Source organism: Rhinolophus ferrumequinum, chromosome X, assembly GCF_004115265.2.
Source record: "Rhinolophus ferrumequinum isolate MPI-CBG mRhiFer1 chromosome X, mRhiFer1_v1.p, whole genome shotgun sequence".
Classification (NCBI taxonomy): domain Eukaryota; kingdom Metazoa; phylum Chordata; class Mammalia; order Chiroptera; family Rhinolophidae; genus Rhinolophus; species Rhinolophus ferrumequinum.
The window spans coordinates 26,760,475-26,780,787 of NC_046284.1; the positions used below are offsets into that span (position 1 = coordinate 26,760,475).

General features: G+C 41.6%; 1 protein-coding gene across 1 annotated transcript in view; it reads left to right on the top strand.

The window, feature by feature from the left end:
• The first annotated feature begins 1,376 nt into the window (after positions 1-1,376).
• Positions 1,377-20,313, top strand: part of LOC117034204 (uncharacterized) — a 158,457-nt gene continuing 139,520 nt past the window's right edge. Inside the window, 1 exon segment of the mRNA XM_033126983.1 lies at positions 1,377-2,121. Coding sequence (XP_032982874.1) covers positions 1,377-2,121 — 745 coding nt within the window.

Consider the following 20,313-nt stretch of genomic DNA (forward strand, 5'->3'; position numbering starts at 1 on the left):
CCCTCGGTCGAATGAATGTGTGAGTGAATGGTAGCTCCACGACTTCGTGTTACGGAGCTTGTTTGGGCCCTAATCTGAGGTTCCGGTTCTGTCATACGGCATAACGACGATTGGGCTTCGGCCCACCAGTTCGGGGTTCTATACTGAAACGCCTTTGTTAAGACAGATTTGGTCCCGTGAGGGGCACGGCCAGATGGGCATCTGATTGCTTTCTTTGTTGAAAGAAGGGCCGAGTCAGGGAAGGGAAATGGGTCACGCTAGCAGCAAGGACCTGTATGTTAGAGGACTTAAGAAACTATTTGCCGCCCGTGGCAGCAGGGTGAGCAGAGAACAATTAGGTAAATTTTTAGAATTTGTAAAGGAAGTTTGCCCGAGGTTTCCAAATAAAGGTACCGTCAGCTTGGAAACTGGGAAAAAGGTTGGAGAACGATTACAGGAATATTATACTGTCCAAGGACCTCAGCGGGTCCCTGTAGAAACATTCGGGTTATGGACTTTGATCAGAGACTGCTTAAATCTTAAGCGTGAGAGCTGTAGGCTAGAGAAAGTAAAACAGGCTGGAAATGAGGAAATTCTTCCATCTGCCGCCTCTCCGGAGGAGAAAGAGGAGGGGGAGGGAGTCAGATATGCAGAGGGACTTGCTAAGCATAATAAAGAGCTGGGAGAAAGGGAGGGGGCTGATTATGCCGAGGAAGCTCCTATGCATAATAAAGAACCTGTTAGCCAGAGACCTCCAGATGAACAATGGAAAGATTTAGACCCTCAAGATCAGAAAGATTTGGAAGAGGCAGCTAAATATGACAGGGAGAAATATTCTTCCGTAATGGCTGTAGCTCAAGAAAGCAGACGGTTTGTAGATCCTATATTTACGCTTGCGGAACAAATAAAAATGCTTCAAGGACAATTAGTAGAACTCAAGGTTACTAGGGAAGGGGAGAATTGTCCCAGGCCTCCCCAAATTCCTTATAGAGGGGAGGATTGTCCCAGGCCTCCCCAGATTCCTTATAGAGATCCGGGGAATCCAGGGGGTGGAGAATCCCCTGTAATTAACCCCACTGTGCCACCTCCAGAGGGACCTCGTATGTGGGACCCTCCGCTGCCACCACCGCAGCCACCGATTTGGGACATGTCTACTAAGCCTCCGCCAGGTTATGTTAAGTCAGGTTCAGACTCTGTTGTGCGCTCCCCTCTTCAAATGGCTTGTGAGGAGTCTCATAAGCAGGGGAGTCTACGGAACAATTTGAGGAGTATATCCTCTTATTGAAAGAACTGATCAGGCAGGAAACAGGATTAGAGAATGGAGACCTTTTCAGTGGAAGCAAGTAAAGGAATTAAAAGAAGCTTGAGCACAGTACGGTCCTATTGCCCCTTTCACCATGGCAATTTTAGATGCTTTATCCAGTGAGGCTACTCCTCCAGAGGACTGGAAGCATATTGCCCATGCTTGCCTTTCCGGAGGCGATTATCTCTTATGGAAATCAGAATTTTATGAGAATTGCAAAAAGAAGGCCAATGAGAATGCCTTAAGACAGATCCCTATTACTTTTGATATGCTAGCAGGAGAAGGCATGTATGCTGACCTAAGAAATCAAATGGGATTTGCGCCAGACGCTTATGGCCAAACTGCCGCAGCAACTAAAGATGCTTGGCGAATGCTGCCTGATACTTCCCTTAAGGAAGAACATGTTTCACAAATAAGACAAGGCGCAGATGAGCCTTTCCAGGAATTTGTGTCTCGCCTCAGCACAGCTGCAGGGCGGACTTTCGGACCGTCAGTTGCTACTCAGTCTTTCATAACGCAGCTTGCTTATGAAAATGCTAATTCTGCTTGTCAAGCGGTTATTAGACCGTTTAGAAAGAAAGGAACTTTATCTGATTTTATCCGTTTGTGCTCAGATGTGGGACCGTCTTTTTCTCAAGGTATAGCCCTAGCTGCAGCTTTACAAGGAAAATCTATAAAAGAAGTAATGTATCAACAGACAAAACTCCATGCAGGGAGTCGTTCTGGGGCTTGTTTTACTTGTGGAAAATTGGGACATCGAGCGGCTCAATGCCCTCGCAAAGCCGAGCCCGAGAATTCAGCAGCTCCTACAAAAAAGCCTCCAGATATATGTCCTAAATGTAGGAGAGAAAAACATTGGGCCAATGAATGCAAGTCTAAGACAGATAAAGATGGAAAACCCATCCAGGGAAACTGGGTGAGGGGCCAGCCCCAGGCCCCGAATCAACAATGTTATGGGGCCCTGCAAATTCCGGAGCAGGTACAGGGACAAAAAGGGAACGAGTCTCTGAGAGGAAATACATCACAGATTTATTCAGGGCCACCTCAGACAGCGCAGGATTGGACTTGTGTTCCACCACCGACATCGTATTAACTCCCGAGATGGGAATGCAAGCGTTGCCCACAGGGATCTTTGGGCCATTACCACCAAAAACTGTAGGTTTATTATTAGGAAGAAGTAGCACTACTATGAAGGGGATTCATGTTTCCCCGGGAGTTATTGATGAGGACTTTACTGGAGAAATTAAAATTATGACCCATTCACCTTTAAACATTTCAGTCATACCTGCTGGGACTCGCATTGCTCAGCTAATCATTTTGCCTCGTATAAAAATAGGAAAAAATAGACAAAATCAGGAACGTGGAGACCAAGGATTTGGTTCTTCTGATGCTTATTGGGTTCAGGAAATAAAAAGAGATAGGCCAGTTTTACAGCTTAAAATAAATGGGAAAAGTTTTCAAGGGATTCTGGATACAGGAGCTGATGTATCTTGTATAGCTGCTGAACATTGGCCTTCCAGTTGGCCGACACATTTTTCTAATACGGATTTACAGGGCATAGGCCAATCTCATTCCCCTCAACAAAGCAGTAACCTTTTGTCATGGCAAGATGAAGAAGGACATCAGGGGACTTTCCAGCCATATATTATTCCCGGCCTCCCCGTTAATCTTTGGGGACGGGATATTATGAGCAATATGGGAGTTTATCTTTTTAGCCCAAGCCTTCAAGTAACTCAGCAAATGTTTGATCAAGGGCTCCTCCCAGGACAGGACTTAGGCACTGAGGGACAGGGACATCGGGAGCCCATATCACCTAATCCTAATTTACAAAAAACAGGTCTGGGATATTTTCCCCAGGGGTCATAGATTTACCTGTACTCCACCAAAAAACTACAGAGGCAATAACTTGGAAATCTGATATGCCTGTGTGGATAGATCAATGGCCCCCTTACTCAGGAAAAAAATATTAGCCGCCAAAGCACTAGTACAGGAGCAGCTTGATAAAGGTCATATAATTAAATCTACTTCACCCTGAAATTCGCCCATTTTTGTAATTAAGAAAAAATCAGAAAAATGGAGATTATTACAAGATTTGAGAAAAATAAATAAAACCATGGAAATTATGGGTGCTCTTCAGCCAGGGTTACCTCACCCTTCTGCTATTCCAAAGGATACTTATAAAATAGTGCTAGATCTGAAAGATTGTTTTTACAATATTTTACTTCATCCCCAAGATTGTAAGAGATTTGCTTTTAGCGTTCTTAGTTCGAATTTCCAGGAGCCTATGAAAAGATATCAGTGGTGAGTCCTTCCCCAAGGCATGGCAAATAGCCCCACCTTGTGTCAGAAGTTTGTTAGTGAAACAATTGATAACACCAGAAAACAGTTTCCTTCTGTGTACATTATTCATTATATGGATGACATTTTATTGGCTTGTAAGAAAGAAGGAGTATTGTTAGCTTGCTTTGCAAATATACAAAAGAATCTTCTAACCTTGGGTCTTATTATTGCACTCGAAAAAGTACAGAGAAGTGAGCCTTATTCTTACTTGGGATTTCACTTGTTTGCTCAGTATTTCACTCCACAAAAAATAGAGCTTAGAAAAGATCATCTTAAATCTCTTAATGATTTTCAAAAGCTGTTGTAGACGAGAGAGGCCACATCTCATGTTATTAGACATTGTCTTGCTGCTTTTGCTATGATTGGAACACCTAAAAAACTTAAAACAGACAATGGCTCAGGTTATACCAGCAAAAAATTCTCTTTATTTTGCCAGCAATTCTCGATCAATCATGTTACTGGCATTCCTTACAATCCCCAAGGGCAAGGGATTGTTGAACGCACTCATGGCACATTAAAAGTCAATTTACAAAAAATAAAAAAGGGGGAGTTGTATCCCCTGACGTCCCATAATTACCTGTCTCATTCTCTCTTTATTCAAAATTTTTTGACCTTGGATGCCCATGGTAAGAGTGCTGCAGAGCGCTTTTGGCATCCGTCTGCTGCCCCTCAGGCTTTGGTCAAATGGAAAGACCCACTTACCGGCTCTTGGCAAGGTCCAGATCCAGTCCTCATATGGGGCCGAGGACATGTTTGTGTTTTTCCACAGGATGCAGAAGGCCCTCGGTAGCTGCCAGAACGATTGGTGCAACATGTGGACCCTCTACCTGCTGATGACATTGATGACCCTCAGCAATGCAGAAGAAGACCAGACGTATTGGGCCTATGTTCCTGATCCACCAATCCTCCACCCTGCTGTATGGGATGGTCCTGAGATTCCAGTCTATGTCAATGATGCTCACGCCCTAGGATTGCCTTCTGATGGACACATAAAACAACATTTGGAAAGTTTTGTAAATCAGGCACTCCCTGCAGTCAGGTGACTGATTTACAAGATGGAACTAGAGATTGGACCACTGTCGTTAAGTCTGTTAATGTATCTGCTTGTGTTCCTTCCCCTTATGCATTTTTGATTGGAAATATTAATGTACATTTTGTAGGAAATCAATTTAGTGTATCCTGTAGTAACTGTTCTTTAGCAAATTGTATTTCTTGGGTACCGTTAGGAACTAATGTTATGATACTTAAACAACCATCTTTTGTTATGCTTCCTGTTAATATCTCTGGACCTTGGTATGCTGAAAGAAGTTTGCAGATTTTCAAAGAAATTAAGTATGCTTTGAGTAGACAGAAACGGTTCATTGGACTTCTAATTACAGGAATTATGGCTTTGGTTACTATTATTGCAACTGCTGCTACAGCAGCTGTGGCCCTTTCTCAGACTATTCAAAATGCTCATTATGTTAATACTCTTTCAAAAAATGTTACTTTGGCTTTAGGAACCCAAGAAGCTATTGATGAGAAATTAGAACAAAAGGTGAATGCCCACTATGATACGGTTCAGTATATGGGAGATGTGATTCAGAGTATAAAAGTTAAATCTTATTTAGAATGTCATTCAGAATATCATTGGATATGTGTTACTTCTAAAAGGTATAATAATAGTCAATATGATTGGAATTGGGTTCGTTTACATCTTCAAGGAATTTGGCATGATGCTAATGTGTCTTTAGATATGTTTCGGCTTCATGATAAAATTCAAAATATGAGAGAAGCTGAACCCTTGAAATTTGATGCAGCCCAGGCTGCTTCTGAGTTTATTGATGCTCTTAGAAATGCTATGCCATCTATGCCTCATATTACCCATTCTGTTATGATTTTTCTTACATTGGGCATCTGTGTCTGTTTGGTTCTGTGCCTACTCCCCATCCTCATCAAATGTTTCATCAGCAGGATGTTAGACTTGCGAGCTGACATCCATCAGCTTAAACTTAAGACAAAGCCCTGAGCCTTCCTCCCCGAGCATTCAGAGGGACAGGATAGTCAAAGACGGGTTGTACTTAGGCACCGCTTCAACACCTAAGACAGGGCTTGTATTATAAAATATAAGTTCCAAGGACGGGTAAGTTGAAGTCGGCGTCCCAAGACACCTAAGTCAGGCGCTGTCACCTCGCCATCCTAGCCGGATGGGTTTTGCTCCTATAAAATAAAAAAGGGCGAGATGTGGGGAGCCATGATTTCTTGTTATTCTGAAGCCTTGCAGACTGGCTCAGTTTTAGCTCCTGAGGCATTATCTCTGCCTGCACCTGGAGGGTGCTTGCAAGCTGCTGAGGAATGAGGTGGGACCGGCCAGTTCCCGGACACAGATCACTGATGATTATCAGGGTAATTGGTGGGCTTTGTCATTGAGATAATGACTTTGGGAAAGTTTCAGTGAGTCTGCAGTTTATATGTAAAAGTTGAAAATTTTACTCTCAATGAGGTAATGCACATTCGTCATTGTTAAGCTGCACGTACACAGGTGGTATAAATTGGTAAAGGAAAGTAAACTCGGTGCTTCAGGATCATTGAAGACCGGCCGCATCATCATTTGTGTGAGTGTCTTTTTTCATTCCCACTCCCTCATTCAGGTACTGTTCGATTTGTGGCGGCTGGCCCGCCACAATTCTCAATGATGATTGTTTTGTTTAGTTTTAATTTTGATGTGGTAGTGAGAGAAGGTAGGCACAGCATTTACCTGCTGCACCATCTTGGTATTCACCCATTCTCCTTTCTTTGTAGGTTGTTTTTGCTCTTTTCTCATTTTCCAAGTCCACTTACCTTGGTCCAAGTATGGTCCTGTGACATACTGAGGTCCACTGTTGTCAGAGCAGACAATTTTGGATGGGGCCAGTGACTGAATCACTGGTGTTCTCCAAGTCTGATGCAAAGCAAAATGCCCCCAGGCAGGCCAGCCCTTCCTACACCATCCCCACTCCCTGTCCCTCCTTCCCCAAGGAAGGCTCTGTTCCCTTGCTTCTAGGATGCAGCCTAGCTTATCAATTAAAGCTTCATATTTGGGGGAATTCTGGGAAATCATTTTAGACAAAAATCCAAGCACAATTCATCTTCACTCCTTATTGTGCCTGTTAGATTCAGGAAAGATAAGGTCCTTCATGTAAACTGCCATCAAGCCTTCCACTGGGCCTGATAAGTTAAATCTACAGCATCTTACCTACTTGGCTGGATGTTTGAGTTAGTGTTACATTGACATCTTTCAGGAGCATCGTTTTACTCAGGGTTAAGTAATTTAAAATATTTATTAAAAGTGTAAATAGCTGCATGTGGAATATAATATTTACATGAATTTTTAAGGTAGGACATAAGACTTCAAAAAAAAAACTATGCTTGTGAAGAATTCTTTAAGCTAGGTCCCCATATTTCTTCAGAGATATGTATCTACACTACTCTACCATTAGGGGTAGTTAGGTGCACAAGCTTAAGAAGCACTGAGTATGCTTAGAATTATGTGAGGTAATGGAGATATGGAGGTCACTAAAACCCAGCCACTATTCTCCAGGATCTTACAATGGGGGACGGAAAACTTTTCAAAGTAGACATTGAGCTTCCAAAGGGACGGGATCATCCCCTAATTGTCACTGAATCAATAAAATAGTTTTTACCTTGTATAATGATCACTTCATTTAACAAACATTGGCTTAGCTCCTTGCTCTGTGGGCCAAGTTCTGTACTGGAAGCTTGGGGTACATCAATAAAACAGACCTGGTCCTTAGGTAGACATGCCGGCAGGACAATCAATGAAGTAGAGACTCACAGGAGGGCACCATATCCCTGCTGAGAAGCACCAGAAGCAAAGATTTGTGGAGGTAATGAGTTTCACATGGGGTGACATTTAAGCCTGAATAACTCTAACTTTGGGGAATATATCACTTAATACAACAACAAAAAGGTATTGTCATGCAGGGTGTCATGTGGGGTCTCTAGTCCCGTTCCCCACATAAGAACACAGGATATGGAGAGGCCAAAAAGGAACACCCATGGAGCCATAGATAGGGGAGTCATACCACTATATTCTCCACTCTCTCTCTGCCAACCAATCTTACTTGCTAACTGCAATCCGATCTCAGCCACCATCTTCTTGCTATCCTCCATTTGCTGCTACCATAGCCACGGCAGCTATATTAGTGGCCAATGCCTCACTGGTTACAGCTGACGGCCAACTAGCCACAGCTGATGGCCATCCAATCACAGTTGATGGCCATTTACTACCTGAGCCAGCACCTTTCCATGTGAGGTAGAGAGCCTGGAAACTGCACTCCTGGCTCTGTCCCCACAGGTATATTACTGACTATGAAAGGATATGCCCTTCATTTGTTTCACTCAAGTAACTTTTATATGTAAAGGAAGATTTACATGGCATCCCTGACAAACCAATGACAAACAGCTAAGACTGAACCTAGAGGTGGGAGAAGGGAGAGAAGGAGAAAAATTCCATTCAGGGAAATAGAGAGAGGAAACTACTCTCTTCCCTCCTGTGACTACCAAGAGATATGATCTTATCCACCAGAAGACAGTTCTGGATTAGAAGGCAAAAAACCTTGATTCTGTCAAAGAGACTTAACTTTCCTAGACCTGCATTTCCTAATCAGTAAAATAGGGCTTAACGAGGTTTGCCCTACCCCCTTATGGGTTGTTAAAATGATCAAAAGAGCTAAGATATGTGAAAAAATTGAAATGCTAAGGCTATACATATATGAGGGATTTCTATGATATGATGTGGGAACAGAGCCAAGAGTGCAGTTTCCAGGCTCTCGGCCTCACATGGAAAGGTGCTGGCTCAGGTAGTAAATGGCCATCAACTGTGATTGGATGGCCATCAGCTGTAACAAGTGAGCCATTGGCCACTAATATAACTGCTGTGGCTACGCTAGCAGAAAAAATGGGGGCTAGCATGAAGATGGTGGCTGAGCTAGCAAGCGCGGATTGCAGCTAGCAAGTGAGGTTGGTTGGCAGAGAGAAGTGGTTGCAGATAGTGTGGCTCCTGCCTCGTGTCTCCAACCCAGCTGCCAGTGAGACTATAGTGGTATGACTCTCTTACCTACGGCTCCATGGGTGTTCCTTTTTGGCCTCGCCATATCCTGCGTTCTTATGTGGGGAGCAGGACCAGAGACCCCACATGCCACCCTGCATGACATATGATTTTGGAGGAAAAGGAAGGGCCTCTGGCCTTCCATAAACTCCCCTCACCTGTGGGTTAAAAACGAAACTTGAAATATTCCTTTGCAATAGGGGAAAATATTTACTTAAGATGACCTGTGTGACAGGTTCTGGGCTGGGAATTTTAACAGAAATAACCAAGTCAATCCTTATAACATCTCTGTTTGGTATGTATTATTATTCTCATTTTACACATGAGTTAGCCTGAAACTCAAAGCGATAACTTTCCCAAGATTATACACCTAGCGAGTATTGGACGCAAGACCAAAATTCAAATCTGTTTGACCCTTAAATGCATCCCTTTAATTATGAAGTCGTTCTGCTTCCTAAAGTTGATACATACTGAATTATAATTTTCCCTGAGAGGAATACCTGAATCTCAGTCACTCAATGTCAGACAGATGAATGTGAATGATTTTGTCAATCCCTTTTCTCAGAACAGGTTTTGAGAAAGGATGGTGTTTAAGAATGTAACTAGAGGGCATCGCATACCACTCAAAGGTGGGTGGGTAGGGTGGCATTAAAATTAGAAGCTGTAGGGGAAAGAGCTAAGGCATTGGGAATCAGTCAAGATTGGTTTTAAATTCCAGCTCTATTATATAGCTAACTGACATTGGGAAAGGTATTTAGCATATTGCAATTAAGTGAGAATAAATTGAAGAATTATAATGGATTGCCATGCCATGTGATCCTGGTGGGGTTGTTAATCACAATGACCCCCTCCCACCCTGGCTATAATGATAATGGTATAATCTAAGATGGGCCTCTTATAGTATGTCCTATCCTTTGGCAACAATGGTCTAGAGATGGGCAACAGTTCTAAGGAGGGCCAACCATAAGTCTTGTCTGGATTTACTTGTGTGCTGGGGTGAATATATACCTTTTTTTCTATTTGGATTTCTAAACTGGGAACATGTAAACCTGGGGCTGTGGGCAGTCATCTTCCCTTACACATGGAAGGAGTCTGTCTGCAGAATGAACGCAACACACAGAGTGTGTGAGCTCTTCAGTTCACCTGTGCCTTCCTGAAGCAGGCTGCCCTTTGAACTTCCCAATTTGAAAGTCCTTTTTTTTTTCTTTCTTAAACAGTTTCAATGTTTGGACTAATTTTCTCTCATATGCTTCTGAAAGAATTCTGATTTATACAGTGTTATAGCATATATATGTATACAAGATCTGACAATTAAGTTCACAAACTTATTGCAACAATGTTGCTAACCTTTTTTGATACTGGAGGGATTATTCATTATGAATTTGTACCAAGTGGACAAACAGTTAACCAAGTTTACTATTTAGAAGTGCTGAAAAGGCTGTGTGAAAAAGTTAGATGAAAACGACCTGAACTTTTCATGGCTGTTGCATCACGACAATGTACCAGCTCACACAACACTGTCTGTGAGGGAGTTTTTAGCCAGTAAACAAATAACTGTATTGGAACATCCTCTCAACTCACCTGATCTGGCCCCCCATGACTTCTTTCTTTACTCGAAGGTAAAGGAAATATTGAAAGGAAGACATTTTAATGACATTCAGGACATCAAGGGTAATACGATGAGAGCTCTGATGTCCATTCCAGGAAAAGAGTCCCAAAATTGCTTTGAAGGGTGGACTAGGCACTCGCATCAGTGCATAGCTTCCCAAGGGGAGTACTTTGAAGGTTAACATAGTGATATACAGCAATGAGGTATGTAGCACTTATTCTAGGATGAGTTTGTGAATTTAATTGTCAGACCTCATATTATGCTTATACCAAGAATAGTGTTGAATAAATGATAGTAGATGTAATGGAAGAACTAGTTTGAAAAAGCATAAATGGATTTTTCGTATTTGAATTTCGGGGTACATGAGTTTTTTCTCAGTTCAAGACATCCATCTACTGCTAAGGAAATAGGATTGAGAATAAAATATGAAAGAAAACATTAACCTTTACTTTTTGATATCCAAAACAGAATTCTATACTAGTAATACAACTTGTAAGCTAGACATTGTTGAGCAGATTTTTCTAAATTTCTGAAATCTCTTCCTTTAGCATATCAACAGCCAGACTTGAACAGACAGAATGTGTAAGGGGGAAAGTTCTTCCCTTGTAGGTCTGCACTGTAAGAAAAACTAAGAAGTAAGAGAGGCCATATGCATGTCCTAATTTCTCCTCTTCACTCTGCAAATAGGTCCTGAGCCAATAAGGTGTGCCTCAGCATACTTAAGTGGGTAGGAAATGTAGCAAAACAGATGTACTTCCTTGGTTCTTTGTGGTGTATACACTGAATTTAGAGTTACTACACCTGCAATGTAGTACTCCTACAATGGGACTCCTTGTTGTGAAGAGGAAGTCTTCAGTATACTGCATGGGTCAGAGAGGTGGATGAAGAACATGGGAGATATTCAGAAAAGTCTACAACCTAGCAGGAGCTACATGGAGCATTATTCATACCGCACGTGTCAGGGACTCTTCCTTGCGGAACATAGTCAATGCTGTGATTTAGACTGCTACTCTTGGCTCTCCAGTGAACTGATAGAAGATGCTAGAAGAAGCAAATAGTAAAACCATTGGCACTGTCAGCCTGGTACAGAGAAATTTGAAATTTTATTTTTATAGGGAGTTAAGAGTGCATAGAAATAAAGGTAAGAATAATGTCTGTCAATGTGATATTTCAAGTTGTCCCCAAGTTGGGGACAGAGCCCCAAAAAGCAGTTTCCAGGCTCTCGGCCTCACATAGAAAGGTGCTGGCTCAGGTGGTAAATGGCCGTCGACTGATCAAATGGCCATCAGCTGTGGCTAGTTGGCCGTCAGCTGTAACCAGTGAGCCATTGGGCACTAATATAACTGCCGTGGCTAGGCTAGTAGCAAAAAAGAAAATGGGGACTAGCAAGAAGATGGTGGCTGAGCCTGCAAGCGGCGCAGTGAGGGTTGAGAATTGTGTGGCTCCTGTTTCCTGTTTCTCTGACCCAGCCGCCAGCGAGAGTATAGTGGTATGACTCCCCTACTTGTGGCTCCGTGGGTGTTCCTTTTTGGCCTCACCATGTCCTGCGTTTTTATGTGGGGAGCGGGAGCGGAGACCCCGCCTGACACCCCGCACGTCACTTGGAATAGTCCGCAGGATCCCCTGCACTACACATGGCCCAGCGAGCAGGGTACGGTGTTGGCCAAAGCTCTCCGAAGGGCAGTGGGGCAGTTTGTGCGTATGAACACTCAGTTGCAGGAAGACCAGGAGGAGCAGCTGCCGGAGAGCTGGACCCCCGTGGAGGGGTGGGAAGACGTGGATGTTTCCCCAACCAGCAGAGGCTGGAGAAAGCGAAGGTTGTTGCGGCCCTGTGGGCTGGGAAGTGCTTGCTGAGGCAGCCTGGATGCAGGACTTATAGTCCCAGGAGGAAAGGCTTGTTGAGTCCTCCGTGGGAGATGAGAGTGAGGTCAAGGTCGTCCCTCACCCCCAGAATAGCCCTGGCAAATGACTATGGACTATGGGGAATTGCCTTCCATTCCTAATTTAATGGACCACTTGACTGTTTGGGAACATACCACCATGTAGTGGAACTGGCGGATGTTTGCTTTTGTGTCTTGACCAGCCACCATTGAGAGTATGTAGGCACCTTGACTGTGAGCCGCTGTTGTTCCAGCACAGTACCCTGAGAGGCCCGGAGAGAGTGGCAGTGCCCTGAGAGCCCTGGCTGTGTCCAGGAAGTCTGGCTGTGTCCAGAGAGAGTGGCAGTGCCCTGAGAGCCCTGGCTGTGTCCAGGAAGTCTGGCTGTGTCCAGAGAGAGTGGCAGTGCCCTGAGAGGCCGTCGTGTGCCCGGGGAAACTAGTGGTACCCTAAGAAGTCCAGGAAGTCTGGCTGTGCCCAGAAGTACTGGTGGTGCCCTGAGAAACCCTGGCTGTGTCCGGGGAGACTAGTGGTACCCTAAGAAGTCCAGGAAGTCTGGCTGTTCTCAGAAGTACTGGTGGTGCCCTGAGAAACCCTGGCTGTGTCCGGGGAGACTAGTGGTACCCTAAGAAGTCCAGGAAGTCTGGCTGTGCCCAGAAGTACTGGTGGTGCCCTGAGAAACCCTGGCTGTGCCCGGGGAGACTGGTGGTACCCTAAGAAGTCCAGGAAGTCTGGCTGTGCCCAGAAGTACTGGTGGTGCCCTGAGAAACCCTGGCTGTGACCAGAGAACTTGGCTGTGTCCAGGAAACAGCATTCACCTCCAGGCTCCTCGCATAGGGCCCCTCGTGGAAGATGCTTGTCGCGTAGATTGTGAGGCGAGACCCTGTAGGGGTGGAGTGTGGGGACAGAGCCCCAAAAAGCAGTTTCCAGGCTCTCGGCCTCACATAGAAAGGTGCTGGCTCAGGTAGTAAATGGCCGTCGACTGTGATCAAATGGCCATCAGGTGTGGCTAGTTGGCCGTCAGCTGTAACCAGTGAGTCAATGGGCACTAATATAACTGCCGTGGCTAGGCTAGTAGCAAAAAAGAAAATGGGGGCTAGCAAGAAGATGGTGGCTGAGCCTGCAAGCGGCGCAGTGAGGGTTGAGAATTGTGTGGCTCCTGTTTCCTGTTTCTCTGACCCAGCCGCCAGCGAGAATATAGTGGTATGACTCCCCTACTTGTGGCACCGTGGGTGTTCCTTTTTGGCCTCACCATGTCCTGCGTTTTTATGTGGGGAGCGGGAGCGGAGACCCCGCCTGACACCCCGCACGAAACTTGGCGTAGTCCGCAGGATCCCCTGCACTACACCAAGTTTTTCTACTTCAATCTTATTGGGTATCCCTTGTTCATCAGGTCTGCAATATGGACTTACTTAGAAGTTTAGATGATTTTAGACTGCTCTTTCCTCCAACGTCCTATGATATAGTTTCTAAGACCAAAAATAAAGGTTTTATTTGCAGGATCCTGACTCTTTTGATGAGAGATGGAATGTTCTTAATCTGATGAGTTCAAAGAGCCAGAGATTTCACAGCTAGAGGGTTGGGGGTCCTAGCGTCTAGTGGAAGCATCCACTCTAAGTTCCTGACTCCCAGACCTGTGAGTGTACAAAGCCCAAAGAGGGGAGGTAACACTACAAATGGAATCTTCTATTCAGAGGTTTCATCCTACTCTTCTTGGTTCCCATTATTCCATTTTCAGATAGCTGCAACTATTTGAAAGTTATTTCTTTTACTAAGTTGAATTCTGTTTTCTTCTTCAACTATGCCAATAAGTTGTTCTCTGGAGTAATTTATTAAAAATAATAACCCTGCCAAGATTTGAAGATACTACTAATGGTTTCCCACTAAGTCTTCTCCTGGCTGAACATTTTTAGCTTCCTCAACTAGTCCTCAGATGCTACGAATCCAAGTCTCCTAATCATATTTTTTGCTCCTTTCGGGACACAGTATAACTTTCAAGGTTTCTTGTTACACATGGTGCCCACAACTGACTAAAGATACTTCAGGTGTGGACTGCTAGCTGCAGCAAGATTATCATCTCCCTTGACTTCAATATTAGTTTTCCATTAAAGTAATTTATGTAGCCAAAACAAGCTAATTCTCCTTGAGCTAATAACAGGTGGTAATGACTTTTTAGTTAATGATAGGGCATTGGAAGCCTAGAGGTGGAAGATAATGGTTGGGGCTGAGGGACACACTTAACTTCATTCCATATTTGGCTTTTATATGCCAGTATACTCCCAACTTTGAAAAGAGCTATTATTTTCTCACAATGTGGTATGATTTGCATACAAAATCATAAATTCAAAAATAGATTTTTTCATTTGTTCAACACTAGTGCCTCTGACTTTCTTGGCCAGGTTTAATGAAACTTAACCAAAAAATATATTTAAGTCCAATTAACTTACTTGCTCTTGGATTATTATTTTTATCCAGATTCCTCATAAATACAAGGTATATCTATACTTTAGGTTCAGTTTTAGTACTCTGGATTGTTATTATATCCTCCCTTACCTTTTCCCACAGTTCTGCTGCTATGCAAATTTGGAAGGACTAAAGGTATTCTTAGACAAAGCAACAAGTGTTATTTATAGCACTTGTCAATCTGGAGACAGTAGTGAAGTACAGACAGGTTAGTAAATAAAGAAATATGAATCCTTAGATGGCTTCACCAACTAGTCAATTTGAGTCAATTATTGCCCTTAAACTCCCAGCTCTCATTAGAATGCTTGTAGTGTGACTTATTTAATTAGCACTATTTTATGAACCCACAAACTTTTCTCTAGGTCTGAAATGATCTAGTCAGAGACACTCTGCAAATGTCAGGCATTAAGTATGTCACAATACTAATTCTTTTGACTGAAGCCTGACTTGATTTGGTGTCAAATGACTTCAGTATGCAGGATTTACAGTTAATTTAACGAGTGCTGTTGATATCAATATATTAGTGTAAACCGGGTACAGGTAGTAATTTTATTTCTTTTTTTCTAATTTATTGGGGTGACAATTGTTAGTAAAATTACATAGATTTCAGGTGTATATTCTGTATTACATCATCTATAAATCCCATTGTGTGTTCACTACCCAGAGTCAGTTCTCCTTCCAACACCATATATTTGATCCCTCTTAACCTCATCTCCCACCCCGACCCAGCTTACCATCTGGTAACCACTAAATTGTCCGTGTCTATGAGTTTTTGTTTCTCATCTGTTTGTCTTGTTCTTTTGTTGTTTTTGGTTTATATACCACAGATCAGTGAAATCATATGGTTCTCTGCTTTATCTGTCTGACTTATTTCGCTTCACATCACACTCTCAAGATCCATCCATGTTGTCACAAATGTCACAAATGTTACTATATCATCTTTTCTTACCGCCGAATTGTATTCCATTGTGTATATATACCACAACTTCTTTATCCATTCATCTATCGAAGGTCATTTTGGTGGTTTCCATGTCTTGGCCACCGTAAACAAAACTGCAATGAACATTGGAGCACATGAGTCTTTATGGATAAATGTTTTCAGATTTTTTTGGTAGATACCCAGGAGAGGGATTGCTGGGTGATATGGTAATTCTATTCGTAATTTTTTGAGGAAACTCCACACTGCCTTCCATAATGGCTGCACCAGTCTGCATTCCCACCAACAGTGTATGAGGGTTCCTATTTCTCCACAGCCTCTCCAACACTTGTTACTATTTGTCTTGTTGATGATAGCCATTTTGACTGAGGTGAGGAGATATCTCATTGTGGATTTTATTTGCATTTCTCTGATGATTAGTGATGTTGAGCATTTTTTCATATGTCTATTTGCCATTTGCATGTCCTCTTTGGAGAAATGTCTCTTCAGGTCGTCTGCCCATTTTTCAATTGGGTTTTTTGTTTTTTTGTTGTTGAGTTTCATGAGTTCCTTGTATATTTTGGATATTAGCCCCTTATCTGAGGAACTGTTTGCAAAAATCTTCTCCCATTCAGTTGGTTGCCTCTTTATTTTGTCGATGGTTTCTTTTGCTGTGCAGAAACTTTTAAGTTTCACAACTCCCATTCGTTTATTTTAGCTTTTACTTCCATTGCCTTTGGAGTCAAATTCATAAAATGCTCTTTGAACCCAAGGTCCATAAGTTTAGTACCTATGTTTTCTTCTATGGAGTTTAATGTGTCGGGACTTATGCTTAAGTCTTTGATCCATTATGAATTAATTTTGGTACCTTGTGAGAGATAACAGTCCAGTTTCATTCTTTTGCACGTGGCTATCCAATTCTGCCAGCACCATTTATTGAAGAGGCTGCCTTTTCTCCATTGTATGTTCTTTGCTTCTTTGTCAAAAATTACCTGTCCATATTTGTGTGGTTTTATTTCTGGGTTCTCAATTCTGTTCCATTGGTCTATGTGTCTGTTTTTCTGCCAATACCATGGTGTTTTGATTATTGTAGCCCTGTAGTACAAGCTAAGGTCAGGGAGTGTGATTCCTCCAGTATTGTTCTTTTTCCTTAAGAGTGCTTTGGCTATTCGGGGTCTCTTGTGGTTCCAAAAAAATCTGATGATTTTTTGTTTTATTTCTTTAAAAAATGCCATTGGGATTTTGATGGGGATTGCATTAAATCTGTATATTGCTTTGGGTAATATGGCCATTTTAACTATGTTGATTCTTCCAATCCATGAGCACGGAATGTCTTTCCATTTCTTTGTGTCTTCTTCAATTTCTTTCAAAAATGTCTTATAGTTTTCAGCATATAGGTCTTTCACATCCTTGTTTAAGTTTATTCCTAGATATTTTATTCTTTTTGCTGCAATTGCAAAAGGAATTTTTTTTTGTATTTCTTTTTCTGAGATTTCATTGTTAGTATACAGGAATGCAATGGACTTTTGTACTTTGATTTTGTAGCTGGCAACTGTACTGTATTCGTTGATTGTTTCTAATAGCTTTTTGGTGGAGTCTTTAGGGTGTTCTATATATAGCATCATGTTATCTGCAAAGAGTGACAATTTAACTTCTTCATTCCCAATGTGGATACCTTTTATTTCTTTCTCTTGCCTGATTGCTCTGGCAAGGATTTCCAACACTATGTTGTAAAGCATAGGTGATAGGGGCAGCCTTGTCCTGTTCCTGAATGTAGAGCAAAGGGCTTCAGTTTTTCACCATTAATTATGAGACTAGCTGAGGGCTTGTCATATATGGCCTTTAGTATGTTAAGGTATTTCCTTCTATACCTATTTTATAAGTGTTTTAATCATAAATGGATGTTGTATCTTGTGAAATGCTTTTTCTGCATCAATTGATATAATCATATGATTTTTGTCCTTTATTTTGTTTATGTGATGTGTCACATTGATGGAGTTGCGGATGTTGAACCATCCTTGTGCCCCGGGGATGAACCTCACTTGGTCGTGATGCATAATCTTTTTAATGCATTGTTGTATTCAATTTGCTAGAATTTTGTTTAGGATTTTTGCATCTGTATTCATCAGAGATATTGGTCTGTAGTTTTCTTTTTTTGTATTGTCCTTACCAGGTTTTGGTATCAGGGTAATGTTGGCCTCATAAAATGAGTTAGGGAGTACTGTCTCTTCTTCAATTTTTTGGAAGAGTTTGACTAGGATTGATATTAGATCCTCTTTGAAGGTTTGTAAAATTCACTAGTGAAGCCATCTGGTCCCGGACTTTTGCTTTTGGGAAGGCTTTGGATGACTGATTCAATTTTGTTACTGGTGATTGGTCTGTTTAGATTTCCCAGTTCTTCATGGTTCAGCGTTGGAAGGCTATATGTTTCTAGAACTTGTCCATTTCTTCTAGGTTATTGCATTTGGTGGCATAAAGTACTTCATAGTATTCTTGGATGATCCTTTGTATTTCTGTGATGTCCGTGATAACTTCCCCTTTTTCATTTCTGATTTTGTTAATTAGTGTCTTCTCTCTTTTTATCTTAGTGAGTCTAGCTCAGGATTTGTCAATTTTGTTAATCTTTTCAAAGAACCAGCTCCTCGTCAGATTAATTTTTTCTATTATCTTTTTGTTCTCTATTTCATTTAGTTCTGCTCTGATTTTTGTTATTTCCTTTCTTCTGCTAACCTTGGGTTTCATTTGTTCATTTCTAGTTCTTTAAGGTGTAAGATGAAGTTACTTATTTGGGATTTTTCTTGTTTCTTGAGATAGGCTTGTAATGATATAAATTTCCCTCTTAAAACTGCTTTTCCTGTATACCCAAAATTTTGGTAGGATGTATTTTCATTGTCATGTGTTTCTATGTATCTTTTGATCTCTCCTCTAATTTCATCTTTGACCCAGTCGTTCTTTAAAGATATGTTTTTTTAATTTCCATGTATTTGTGTTTTTTTCTGCTTTTTTTTTGCACTTGATATCCAATTTCAAAGCCTTGTGATCAGAGAAAATGCTTGGTATGATTTCAGTCTTCTTAAATTTGTTGAGGCTGATTTTGTGTCCCAATATATGGTCTATCCTTGAGAATGTTCCATGTACACTAGAAAAAAATGTATAGTCTGATGTTTTAGGATGAAGTGCTCTATATATGTCAATTATGTCCATTTCATCTAATGTGTCATTTAGGGCTGCTATTTCCTTATTTATTTTCTGTTTCGGTGATCTATCCATAGCTGTCAATGATGTATTTAGGTCCCCTAGTGTAATTGTGTTTTGGTCAGTTTCTCCCTTTAGTTCTGTTAGTAGTTGCTTGGTATATTTCGGTGCTTCCTGATTGGGGGCACAAATATTGATGACTGTTATGTCTTCTTGTTGTATAGTCCCTTTTACCATTATGAAATGTCTATCTTTGTCTATTGTTACCTTTTTCACCCTGAAGTCTCTTTCATCTGATATCATTATGGCTACACCTGATTTTTTCTGGGTACCATTTGCTTGGAGTGTCAATTTCCACCCTTTCACTTTGAGTCTAGGCTTGTCCTTGTAGATGACATGTGTCTCTTGTAGACAGCATATGGTTGGGTTTAGTTTTTTGATCCAATCTGCTACTCTGTGCCTTTTGATTGGTGAGTTCAGTCCATTTACATTTAGGGTGATTATTGATATGTGAGGATTTCCTGTCATTCTATCTTTAGTTTTCTGGTAAGGCTGTGTCTCCATTGTTTCTTTGCCTTTTTGTTGTTGTCTATTATTTCTGTGTGGTGGTTTTCTGTGATGTTCCCCTCTGTTTCTTGTTTTATTACAGTATATATTTCAGTTCTGGATTTTTTTTTGAGTGGTTACCGTTAAGTTTATGTAAAAGAAAGTTTGGTATTTATAGTATTCCATTTTCTTCAGCACACTTGGTTTCTCCATTCCCATATTCCAGTTCAGGCCTTTACTCTCCCCCTTTTTATGTTTTGGTTGCCACAAATTGTCCCTGTTGATGGTGTTCAAATAGCCTCCTTTAGTATATTCTGTGGTGCAGGTCGTGTGTTAGAGAATTCCCTCAGCTTTTGTATGTCTGGAAATGTCTTTATTCCTCCTTCACATCTAAAGGATACCTTTGCTGGATACATTATTCTTGGCTCTAAATTTCTCTCTTTCAACAGTTTGAATATTTGGTTCCACTCCTTCCTGGCTTGTAGAGTTTCTGCTGAAACATCTGATGATAATCTAATGGGCTTTCCTTTGTAGGTTACCGTCTCCTTTTCCCTGGCTGCCTTGAGGATTCTTTCTTTGTCGTTGACTTTAGACAGCTTCAATACAATGTGCCTTGGAGAAGGCCTGTTGGGATTGAGGTAATTAGGTGTTCTATTGGCTTCTTGGATTCGAGGATTCAGTTGTGTTGAAAAGTTTGGGAAGTCCTCATCAACAATTTGTTTGAATATATTCTCTGTTCCCTTCTCTCTTTCTTCTCCTTCTGGTATGCCCATTATTCTTATATTGCTCTTTCTGATGGAGTCAGAAAGTTCTTATAGAGTTCTTTCATTTCTTTTAAGTCTCAAGTCTCTTTCTTCTTCCATCCATGTAATTTCCAGGTTTCTATCTTCGATGTCACTGATTCTTTCCTCCATCTGGTCAATTCTACTACCTAAGCTGGCTATTTCATTCTTAATTTCTTCTATTGAGTTCTTAATCTCCAGAAATTCTATTTG